Source organism: Mizuhopecten yessoensis, unplaced genomic scaffold, assembly GCF_002113885.1.
Source record: "Mizuhopecten yessoensis strain PY_sf001 unplaced genomic scaffold, ASM211388v2 scaffold10251, whole genome shotgun sequence".
Taxonomy (NCBI): domain Eukaryota; kingdom Metazoa; phylum Mollusca; class Bivalvia; order Pectinida; family Pectinidae; genus Mizuhopecten; species Mizuhopecten yessoensis.
Window position 1 is genome coordinate 235,833 of NW_018408453.1, and position 13,183 is coordinate 249,015.

General features: G+C 35.4%; 1 protein-coding gene across 1 annotated transcript; it reads left to right on the top strand.

Moving 5' to 3' along the window:
- Nucleotides 1-9,978: 9,978 nt before the first annotated feature.
- On the top strand, nucleotides 9,979-11,540 carry LOC110459877 (integumentary mucin C.1-like). Its single transcript, XM_021512345.1, has 2 exons — nucleotides 9,979-10,055; nucleotides 10,857-11,540. The coding sequence occupies exons 1-2, from the start codon at nucleotides 10,004-10,006 to the stop codon at nucleotides 11,507-11,509; spliced, it is 705 nt and encodes a 234-aa protein (XP_021368020.1). The 5' UTR covers nucleotides 9,979-10,003; the 3' UTR covers nucleotides 11,510-11,540.
- The last annotated feature ends 1,643 nt before the right edge of the window (nucleotides 11,541-13,183 follow it).

The window sequence follows — 13,183 nt, forward strand, 5'->3', positions numbered from 1 at the left end:
GCTCATCATCCGGGTACACACGGCACGCATGTGTATTGCCATGTTTTAGGAGTTAGAGCTCAGGCTTATGTATCTGATGCTGTACCTGTACATACCTGTACGAGTACCGGTGTTAAGATGGACAAGACAGTGCTGTTTATTCTACTGTGTTTACAGTATGGTCAAGGTAAGAAACATTAATATATTTTAACAATAAGCATTAAGGATAAATGATCGACAAATACTGAAGACCAATAAGGTATATACTGGTTCTATGGTACATTGGAAAGTTTATCAAGTTAGGCTAAGGTATGCTATGCTGTGTAGTATGAAATGGTACGACAGAATTCTGTTTTATAATGCTACTATATGGCTAAGATAAGTACCAGAGTATACTAGAAAAGTAAGAATTTGGAAATGTACTGTGTATCACGATTAAGTGCTTGTATGAATAGGGAACATGTGCAGCGTACAAACAAAATCAATATGAACAATTATGGTTAAAGATTGATTTCAAGTGTTACTGCGCTAAAATAACACTATGCATTTTCGTGGTACTCTACATATGTCTCGTACAACTGAAGACGTAAATGTTAATTCTTCTGACCCATAAGTGCCTCTTATGAGTCCTTAATGGAACAAATGGTCGATAAAACATAGGAATAATGTACATTAAGAAACAAAGAAAAGTTTTTTTCACCTGTTTTTTTCTTTGTTTTATTTGATGTCTTGTTTTGATAACCGTGTATCTGTGCAGAAACAACTATCGAGTTATCTTTATATTTTATGAAATGAGAGGACTACTATAACGATAAGAAAAGAAGAAAAGATTTGCTTTGCTATGACGGGCGTTTGAGATGTAATCGTATTGAGGATTATTTCCGTTTAACTGTGCGTTTGATAATAATCTGAACGAACAGGGTTTTACCGCTATTTGTACCTAAAGATCCGTTTATATAACCATACATAACGTTTATACACTGTCAAAACAATCAAAAAATATTTCGACATATGTTATGTATGTAAGTGATGGCCAAAATATCTTACCATATTTTCATATATTGGTTCGATGGGTTCGTCGGGTGGCGCCGATTGGGCGTGAAAAGACATTGGGCCACCTGTCCGACAACGTTGGTTTTTTCGGATACTGCGGTTTCCTCCCATAAAAGGAACTCCATGCGTGCTACCATCAAGGCCAACAAGAGCAATTGTTGCAAAATAAGTAAAACTTTATTCAAATAAATCAGAAAATTATTAGACTACTAACCATAATAATTTGTCTATAAATGTCGAAATTATATAAAGTTTTTTTTTATTTTTATAACGGGGGTCACTTACACAAGCTTATACCTGTTGCAGTAAATTTGAAATGAAATACGTAATCATGGCTCTGTACATGGCTGTGTTCAATTTAAAACTTAGACCTCGCATAACTCCCTCAATGTTAGACCGTGCTGGTCACATCCTCGGGGCGTAGTTTTGGTAATTTTATGAACGAAAATGTGATATTACTTATATTTTCAAGCCAAAAAATAACTGTCTGTGTTTATTGTTAATATTACTCGTTCATGAAAAAAAATAAAATAAAAAATAATCTAGCTCAGGAAAGACTTGTGCATAAAAAGATGTCCTCACTAGAAGGTGATGTAATCGAGTCGCACTTTGGGTTTGAGTTGGAATCAATCTGATGTTAGCTATATTTTAACGATATGTACTAAAATTGAAATCGTTTATGAATGATTATTTTTGCTGATTTTCGAAGCAAATTTTCAAGAAGATTCTTGCCAGGACCACAATGACAGAATGTGCTATTTTCTAGAGTTGATTATTCTGTTTAAGTCCTTTTAGTAGCCAAGAACCAAACGTATACACGTGATTTAAAACAAACAGTGTTGAGATTGCATTTTGATCTTTTATAAAAATAATACTCATCACTTAGCTGTATCGCTGTTCAATTTTCTTCCCGAAAACATGAGCAAAGCGACAACATCGAACAAAAATTCGTCTAGAGTAGACAAATTAGGTAACATTTCCGTCAGTTAAATGGCGCTAAATATTCGAAACCCATTCATGTTTTGATTTGTCGATTTGATAATGGATAATAACTGTTAGGTTTCAGCCAAAGCGGGCTCTGACTACCTGGGTAATACAAAATCTTGTACTATCACATTGGGAAATACAGAACCTTGTATATAACATTGTCTGAAGACTGGCTGTATACAAATATGAATCACTACGTATGTAATTAACAAAGAATTACACTACCCCAAAAACAAGTTAAGCCTTAACTACTCAGAGCTATATCAATGTTAATACATGGCCATATTATGTCACACTCATTCCAACATTCATTGCAAAACACCCGAATGTTTGAATAAATCAAATAAAAAGCATTGCCAACAGCTGATCCTGCTACTATAGTAAAGAAAACATTTTAAAAGGGAGCAATAAAAATACTCTTTATTGAAAAATAAACAAAAATTGATGAAATAATTTCGTAGCTAAACTATCAACAACTTCTGATTTTAACTGAATCAGATTTCTGGAGAGTAAGTAAACCTAAGTAGAATATCATTCAACAGACAATGTCCCAGACTCAAAAGGCGGCACATGACTATCTGCACCCGGAAGTGTCACAATGGCGAGTGGTGCTAGAACTGGCTGCTGTGACTCAGCAACTTGTACTTGGGAAACGTCCTCAGTCGTCTTTCATCTCTTTTGGGTAGGGGCCCGGCCAGTAGTTTTATTCTGTGGCTGCCTAGGCATGTTTCCCTGAAATGGTTATAAAATATTCATCTTATAGCCCTTTTTTATCACTACAAGGGAAAAGTATGAGAGCTTAAAGGAACCATTTTATGTAAAATTCATAAACAAAATAACTAAGAGAAGTAAAGCGCAATTTTCATGGGCCCATGACCCCCTAGATCAAGGATCATCCCCAGGATAGATATATGGAAAACAAGGCAAAATGGTTTAACATTTTCCTAATGTAATATGCTTATTCCTCAATAGACGACAAGTCCACTGTATGCCTTTAGCTATCCCACAAGAGACGATAGCAAATATAAACAACATACAATGTGAGTAAATCTTGAGCCCCTACACATATACAAATGTCCATAAACTGGAACTGATATATTAGAGGGGGCAAAGTCGAAAAGAAATCCATTGAACTACTAAGGACCTATCCTTATTCTCAAGTGAAACATAAATATGCGAGAAAATAAATCTGGCATGTGCCCCAAGGCGCCAACATTTTAATTCCATAAAAGACTTACTGGTCACAAGCCTTATCCAAGGGGACCAAAAATACTTGAGAAAACCATCCAAAATGTGCCCCAAGGCGCCAACATTTTGCTTTTATTTCCATATAAGACTTACTGGTCACAACCCTTATCCAAGGGGACCACAAATACTTGAGAAAACCATTCCAAATATGCCCCAAGGTACCAACCCTTATCCAATTGGGACCATATAAATACTTGTGAAGACCATCTCAATTAATATTTTGCCCTATGACACTCACCCTTTGCTATTATTTCATCTTCCAATAAAAGACTTTATCGGTCACAACCCTCATCCAAGGGAACCAGAATTAAATAAGAAAAAAAACATCTCAAATTGTTGCTTTTTGAACCGTGACACACTGTAGAATTGATCGTAACCCCTATCCAAAGGGGATCATAAACATAAATCTCTAAACAAAAAGTATTCAATATATCAATTATCTAGCAATAAATATCAATCCAAACACCCAAATGACACCTTGTGTGTTTACAAACTAAAACCTGACCTTGACCCTGTTGTTTAATCCGAGGGCTACCCCACGCGGTTTGCTTCTTGTTAAAAGTTCACATACAAAAAAGATGACCCCAAATTTACTGCACAGATCAATTGCAAATCTTAAAATGGTGCCAGCCAAAACCACGGGAGAAATTATTAAGTAACAACAATTGTTCCCCCCAATCTGGAGTAATGCAATAAGGGGTTTAAAAGTAACAAACTTATCATCCACCGCACTCGAATGACGGGAATTGAAACTGTCCACTGTTCCACCACCAATGGTCCGAAATCAATCTCTTTAAAAAGGCGCCGTATAAAACTATGTCCTAAACACAACACTATCGGACGGATAGCCGCCATAATCTGACAAGCATAATATAAGTTAAATACTAAAAACAGTTCTGTCCGAACTCCGCTCTCCGCTTGTCAGACTCAGCAGCCCTTCCGTCGAACTCCGTGTACCCTGGACGAAGGAAATATTCCGTCTAATTGCTTATGTACGTGTTGACGTAGTCCAATGTACGAACTTTCCCGTCTTTCTGACTTGTCCAAGAGTTATAAACCTGGATATATTCCTTTAAAAAATTTTCAGTATGCTGCTTCTATATGCCTTCCAAAATAGCTGCTGAATGAAGAAGGGGACGCGATCCCTAAAGCCAATTGACCAATCACTGACCAGCATAAATTAAGAACATAATCAAGAAAAGTATGAATATAACATCCAAGAAATAAAAACTAAAATCGATGTCCCAACCTATCAGCATAGGCAAGTGTGTATACTTGCATACATTTTCTATGTTATCTATATATTGACTTTCTGTCGGAGATCGGATCAATACACCAGTCACATGGAAGATTAACCTTGGGTTACAGTTCGAAGCAGGGAATACTTAGTTAAGTTTATTGGGTGGTAGCATATAATTTACAGCAAGACAATTAAAGGACATGTCTCTGTTTGTCAAATGTATACGAGTGTGCTATAGGCGGAATATTGGGGCGTTTGCTTCCATGCGATAGCACTGATCTGATGCCAACTTGAGAGTGCTATCTCACTGTAATACCATGCCGAAGGCACCCAGCAGTGAAGTATGGGTTTAATGTTCAAGCATGAAACTTTATTAAGTCATTTAAACTGTTTATTCATGCCCAAAGTAGCGACCAATTTTGAAATTTGCGTTACAATAACACGCTCAATTTCATTCAATTATAGTAAGCAATAGTAGACAATTTATGGAGTTATGCCCCTTTGTTGAAAAAAATCAATGTTGGCACTTCTGCTCCCAAAATTCAATACCAATTTGAATTTAAAAAAAGCATTGTTTGCACTCAACAATCAAAAGTTCTGCACTGATTTGAATAAAGTATAAAACGTAAGTTACTTCTCAAAGGGAACCCCTTTGTTCAAAAGCATTTTTCATATGCACTACTCCTCCCAAAGTGCTTCACTGAATATAAATTGAAGTAACGTTCCCCGTTCATGTAGTTTTTTTCTTGGTTAAATAAATGTTGTTTGCACTATTCCTTCCAAAAACAGCACCAATTAAAATTAAACTTTGTGCACAAAACTTAAACTTCAAGGCGATATGAATAAAGTATATAATTCAGAGTTTCCTCCTCAAGTTATGGAGTAATGCTCCATTATTTCAAACCATTCTCAGAAGAATTTTTTTCTACAAATTATTTGCTTAGGCGTGGACTGCAAGCCTGCCATACTTGCGTCAGTTCTTATTGATTTGATTTTACCTTCACTTAACTCCGATTTTTTTTTATTAAAGCGACTTTTAATTAGGCGTTACTTTTACTTTGATGTACTATAACCATCGATGAAGCAAGAACGTATGAAAACTTATAGCTCATAATTAATGTATGAGAGTTTCAGAAAATGAAAAACGTATGAATCACATAGCAAAACAAATATATCTGCAGGACTCCGTTCAGCTCATCATCCGGATACACACGGCACGCATGTGTATTGCCATGTTTTAGGAGTTACAGCTCAGGCTTTTGTATCTGATGCTGTACCTATACATACCTGTACAGGTACAAACTACTGAAGTGTGTTTGTGTTCCCGTGTAAAGCTTGTCATACAAATGCTGCTTATTCTACTGGGTTTACAGTATGGTCAAGGAAATACTCTTTAAGTTATAAATATGTTTTAACGTCAACTATACGGCTTTAAGGATAAATGAACGACAAATAATGGCGACCAATAAAGTGTATCCTGGTTTTATGGTAGGTGAAATGTGTGTGTGAACTTGTAAAGTTTATCAAGTTAGACCTGTGATATCTATTTGAGGATAATTCACGTTTATATGTACGTTTAATAATCTGAACAAACAGGGTTTGACCGGTACCTAAACCTGCACATCAGTTTATTCACCTATACATAACGTTTATACATTGTTCAAACCTAGAAACACAAACAGTATAGTCGTCTGTTCATGTTGTTTTGCAAGAGTAATCCTTGCGAGATAATGATCTACTTCTCCGGAAAACAAATGGATACGATGTGGACGTTATGTATACATTATTTTGATATCTTTTTAAAATCATATCAACATTGGTTACTGGTAGGTGGATTGGAATCTAGTTTACCATATTATCGTCCATTGGTACGAAAGGTTGGTCGGATTGCGCCAATTCGGCGTGAAAAGACATTGGGTCACTTATCCGACAACGTTGGACCCCCTTGCGCGCTACCATTGAGGCTTACAAGAGCAAAATCAATAAGTTAATGGAACTTGCTTTACAATTGCTGCAAAAATAAGTAAATTTTAGTTCAAATGAAACAGAAAATTATTGCATTACTTCACCGTAATAATTTGTCTATTAAAGTCGAAACCCTTAAAGTGAAATTATATAAAGTTATTTCTATATATTTATAACGGGGTCACTTACACAAGCTTACACCTGTTGCAGTTAGTTTGAACTGAAATACGTAATCATGGATCTGTACATGGCTGTGTTCAACTTACAATTTCGACCTCACATAACTCCCTTAATGTTTGACCCGGCTGGTTCCATCCCGGGGCGCGGTTTTGGTAATGTTATGAACGAAAATGTGATATTAAATATATTTTCAAGCCAAAAAATAACTGTCTGTGTTTATTGACAAAAGCAGTTTCATTATTTTATTTTAAAAGTGGTTATTATGATGTCAATATTTTTAAACAATTTTCTTTTTTATAATATAACTCGTTCCTGAAGAAAAACCCAACCAACAAAACTAAATCTAGCCCAGGAAAGACTTGTTATATTAAATTATATCTAGCTCAAGGAAGACTTGTACATAAAAAGATGTCCTCACTAGAAGGTGATGTAATCGAGTCGCACTTTAAGTTTGAGGTAGAATCATACTGCTGTTTGCTATATTTTAACGAAATATACTAAAATTTAAATCGTTTATAAATGATTATTTTTGTTGAGTTTCGAAGCAACTTTTCCAGAAGATTGTTGCCAGTACCACAATGACAGAATGTGCCATTATCTAGACGAATTTCCTTTCCATTTTTCTACAATTGGTTAAAATGATTACAGATCTTATCAAGACAAGTTAGTCTCGTTCAACAAGACTCTTGTTGTCTGCGCAAGCTACGCCGAGCAGAGAGTCTGGTAAAACCCAGTGCTATCGTTTTGTGAAGTCATAACGAGGCTTAGCAGAATTCTGGTAAATGATATCATTGGTATAAGGTAGACACACCCTTGTCAACTGTTGAATTCAGAATTTGAGTGGAACAAAATTAAATTGAATATTTCAATTCATGGAAAACTTACCTGTATATGCATTCCTGAAGTATCCGTGTTTTCACTTTTATCGAGAAAAATGCTTCAAATCTTAAGAATGATTTCATGAATTGTCATTTGATATTTTACAATAATTCATGAAGCTAACAAGGCGATTGATACAAGTCAAGCCAGATTACCTGAGTGAGAACCTGTAGTGTTTTGAATGGTGTACAGGTAAAATATCACTTGCTTTGCATGCTTTTTTCCAAACTCAGTCAGCCATGTTGGCTTTGTGCTCAGTTATGATTTATTCAGTGGAAATATATGGCATTATTCTGGAAATTTGACACATTTTCTTACATTTTTCGCGATAATAGTGAATACACGGATACTTCAGGAATGCATGTACAGGTAAGTGTTTTCATTAATTTCATTACTCTTTGAAATGTTTTAATGGCGTTGACATAACGTCCGGAAACGAAAATAAAAACACTGCCCTCTGGTGATGGTAATTTTAAAGTACATTGTGTTTGACCAGACTCTTGAATTACAAGTGACCAAGCGTCTGGTTGAACGAGACTACAGGACAGGTAAGAAAGAATTTATAAAGTCCTAAATTTCACTTTGATATATATTGATGAGGAATTAAATGCCATTTGTTGACCACGTCAATCATGTATAACTTTTATAACTAATCTATATGATAAAAGTATAAATAGGCGTTCGTATAAGAGTGATGATTCCGAATTCTACGAAGGTAAATATTTCAAATCTTTGATAATAAAATATCTTCTCTCCCTCAACCATTGTTTATTATGCCGCAGTAAATTCTTTGTTCACAAACGTTTTTCTAATAACACGATTTCCATGATAAAAGCTCAATATTGACCCATAATTTACACCGCAGAACTTAAAGAGATGCTGGTTGTTCAAACACAACGGGAAGGTTTTATGATTACCATAATGTTTATTGGGATATAATCAATTTAGTTGTTCGACGAGTGTCGACATTTTGATTATGTTCATTACTCGATTCACACTTTAAAAACATAACGGATATACTTTGATATGATCTATACTTACCTTGTGAGTGTTGTTATTGAAGCAGAGGACGTTTTTGCTTTTGAAAACTTGGTGTTATTTTCCTTTTCCTTGCCCTTTTTTCCATGGTTTAACCGTGCCACAGTATTCCTTTAATTAGGTTTCACTGATTTTGAGTCGATAACCATTTTCCTTTTCACTTCGTTTTGTTTGTACCATAAACAGAAGTCACTATTGATTTTGATTTTAAAATATGTAAAAATAAATTATGGTTCCTGAAAAAAGTACAATGATATTATGTACACATCTAGGTTTTTCCCCCTTCCGACGTTTCTGTTATATGTATAGCATTACAATACTGTACACAAATGATAGCTGGGTAATTCTTTCCATATATAATGAAATTCTACAAGTGTAATATTTAAACAGTTTGTAATTTATCTATTGTTGAACAGCATTTTCAAAACATTGCTTTGTGGATCCTACGTCGAACCATGTTGAGAACGCTGCACTAAATAAACCCGCACTGCAAATAAGCACGTACTTACCATGCACAGCATCGAAGGCAGTTGACGGTAACAGAAATCCAAACTTCAATGGCTGGTCATGTATGCACACATTGTGGGAGGAAGGTCTATCATTATACAAATGGTGGATGGTGGATCTGGAAACGGAATACAGAATTGACAGCGTCACCATCACAAACCGTCTACTTGCCGGTATGTCAAATGACTATGTTACGTTACATGTATACCCTTTTATCATGAATCCGGCACAGTTCATTGAAGTCGTCATCAAATTCTCCATTTCTCATTCCTTATTTTTTTCCTAGATGATGTTCAATTTATTAGAGAATACAGAATTGACAGCGTTAACATCATACATCGTCTTGGCCAATGACTATGTTATCTAAACATGTGAAACCTTGATCAGGTTATCATCTTTTTACATGATAAAATAATGAACAATTGTTTAAATGTAGTTTCAAGAAATGACGGCATGTGAGATTAAAGTTTGTCGTGATTTTTCACTTTCAAAATATAGTCATTTTGTTTACAAATTTCTTTCCACAAATACACAGCACTACTGCTTTTAAACGATTACCATGTTAGACTGATATTATGGAGGCGTGTAAAGTATCAACGGTCTTCATTTAGACTGAATTTGTCTTATATTTTCTTTATGGATAAACAAGATGAACTTGCTACTTGTTTTAAATGTCAGCAATTTGCCATAAGAGTGAATTATTCAACCAACGCCCGTCATTGCCATTAGAATGATTTGTCATTTGTAATTACAGCAGAGAGACAGCGTGACTTCGACATATTTGTGTCACTCAACGGCACGTTTAAAGACGATGATCACATGACCGATGATTCCCTGTGTTTCCATGTGTCAGGTGAAATGGGTGGCGGAGAAACTAGGACATTCACCTGTCATACGCCAGTTTTCGGACAATTTGTCCAGATTTACATGGAAACGCTCGACGGAAGACCTATGCACATTTGTGAAGTAACAGTTGAAGGTAAAAGTGACAAATATGCTCAGTTATATAATTCATAATAGTAACGAATTTTTAGAGCACCGTAAACAAATTTAGTCATCTAAAGCATCTAGCTTTTTAGGTCATCTGAGCTTTAGCTCAAGTGACCTATTGTTATCCGTTTTCGTCCGTCGTCGTCCGTCGTCCGTTAACATTTTACATTTCAAACTTAAAGTCAAGTTCTGCTGGGCCGATTGAACTGAAAGTTTGTCGGAATGATCGACTCATGGTCCTGACAAAGTGTTGTTATTTTTCAGGTCGATCAGAAATCCAATATGGCCGCCACGGCCGCCATTTTGAAAAACTATTTCAAACTTAAAGTCTTGTTCTGCTGGGCCGATTGAACTGAAAGTTTGTCGGAATGATCGACTCATGGTCCTGACAAAGTGTTGTTATTTTTCGGGTCTTTTAGAAATCCAATATGGCCGCCCAGGCCGCCATTTTGAAAAACTATTTCAAACGTAAAGTCAAGTTCTGCTGGGCCGATTGAACTGAAAGTTTGTCGGAATGATCGACTCAGGGTCCTGACAAAGTGTTGTTATTTTTCAGGTCAATCAGAAATACAATTTGGCTGCCATGGCCGTTATTTTGTAAATACCTATTTCAAACTTAAAAACAAGTTCTAATAGGCCGATCTCACTGAAAATCGGTCTAGGAATGATCAGCTCATTTTTTACTCAAATTGGTACATATATCAACAACAAAAATAAATACTGTAGGACTCAGGTGACCGTTAAGGCCCATGGGCCTCTTGTTTTATTTTGTTTTTGGTTTTACTTTTAGGATACCAAGCAATATGCATTGATGAAAAAACAACTTCAACAGCAATAGCGACACGAACGACAGCATCAGCTTTGCTGTCAACAACGCCACCTACAACACAAAAGACAACATCGGCGGTAGCAATAACAACTCAAACTAAAACTACGACGACTGAGACAGAGGCAAGGCCACAGACAACATCAACAATACCAACAACGAGTTCTGAAACAAAAACAGATGCGACAATATGGAACAGAACAACCACATTATGGAAAAATATATCACTAATGCCCAGACCAGCAACATCGAAAACTGAAGAAATAACTTCAGCAGTATCTGCAACCTTAACAGCGTTGTCCTTGCTGGGCAGTAACACGACCACAGCGACCAATACCTGTCCATGTTACTGCGGCGTCTCACCAAACACTACGAACTTGACACATGAAGCATTGGAGGAATTGATAAAAGGATTGACAAAGGAACTGACAGTTAACAAGAAAGAAACCAGTATTTCCAAGAGGAAACTCATCAGTGCGGGGGACGATAGAGAATCTGCAGCAACGATCGGATGCATAGGTGTTCTTGCTCTGTGTGTTCCAGTATTAGTGATTGTCTCGTCCGACTTGATCAACTTATGGTCAGCTAAACAGAAACAGAAAAGAGTTAAAAAATGAAAATATATACAAATGTGGGAACAATAAACAAATTTCTACTCCAATGAATGTGTAAGAAATGTACCAGATACAGTGAAATCGACAAGAAGATTCGGTTTCGCTTTAGGTGTATGTACACTTAGTTGCTTAAATGTTTCTATTTCATGAGCTATCATATACTCTTTAGCCTCTGTGTGTATTATGGTTGATTTATATGTTAGTTCAATGCAGTAAGTGTTAGAAATAAATATAACAGAAGTGATAATAGCTTATGTATATTATATTTCGGTGAAGATGTTGATTAACACTTTTTATATTGTGACTCCATATATTACAACTATTAGATTGATTTTAACATTTATATTTGTTATTGAAACTTTTATAGTTGTGGTAGTTATTGTATGCGTACGGTTAGACCATTAATATTGTAATATATATTTCATGCTTTTACAATGTATATATAAATACACCAATAGTGTAACTTATCTGAACAAGAACGAACCATTGTTATAAATAGTGTATCGCTCTAATCGTGAATATTCATTGAGAAACTTAGTATGTATCAGTTGATTAACTTAATCCTATATTTTCCACAAAAAAATACAAGAATGTACATATATAAATACATACCTGTAGTAGTTTATAGAGCACTTCCCTGGTCGATAGATAATTGAATCAATTGTACTCCCAACCTCCGGAAGTTCCCGTACAGATCAAACCTGCCGATCGCACCGATTAGTAGCGTTTTTTTGGTTCACAATCGTAGGTCCAAATACATGCGTTTCTATCACAGTAGACGTATATCATATGTCACTACTTAGAAACACTTCCAAAGTAATTGGAGTAAAAGAGTTTCTAATATCAGAATATCGCGTATGTCTCATTTAATTTATTTCATTTTATTTTTTGCAAATTTTTAATGGCAGAGAAAAGAATGAAACCATACAACCTCAAATAACACATAAAGATCTTTGAGAGTTTTATCTCGTTTCGCACTTGCAGAATTGTAATTAAGTCCGTGAAGTGTGTTTAAATGTTAAGACAATTTTATTGCTTGGTGATGGGTTTGATTAAATAAATAAATGTTGTTATCATACTTACACCTTTTTGCTTTCTTCAACACATGGCTCTGTGGGGGCTAAGCATGGCAATACAACAGTAATGTTTGAGTGGTTATTGATTTTGTATTGCCGAAATATGACTGCAAACATAGTGAAATTATAGCCCGTACGAATATCGTGTTACACTTACAGAATACGGACAGAGAAGATTGGTCTATAGTTTTCTCAGAAAAAGCATTTAACCGTGCAAAATATGGCTTTTAAAATAAATCAACGAACAAATTCTTCATGAAATCTTGAGAAGAAAATTAAACATTTGTTTTCTCTTCTTATTCCAAAACTTGCAATTTCACATGGAAGAAATTTTTCATCAAAACTTTTGTTATTTCGACAGTCCAAATAAAAAAAAATAATATTTGACAGGAATCAATACGATTGTATAGCAATCTCTCTGTAAAGGAGCAACAAACCAGATTCAGTGAGGGACATGTTTTGATACCCCAAACAAAGAAGGAATAATAATAGTCGATTTAGAATTTTGCCAGTTAATGTTGTAGTGTTCGATGTTGTTGTTGGCATTGTTGAGGTTGATGTCGTCCGTGATGTAGCCTCTGTCTCAGTTGTCGTAGATTAA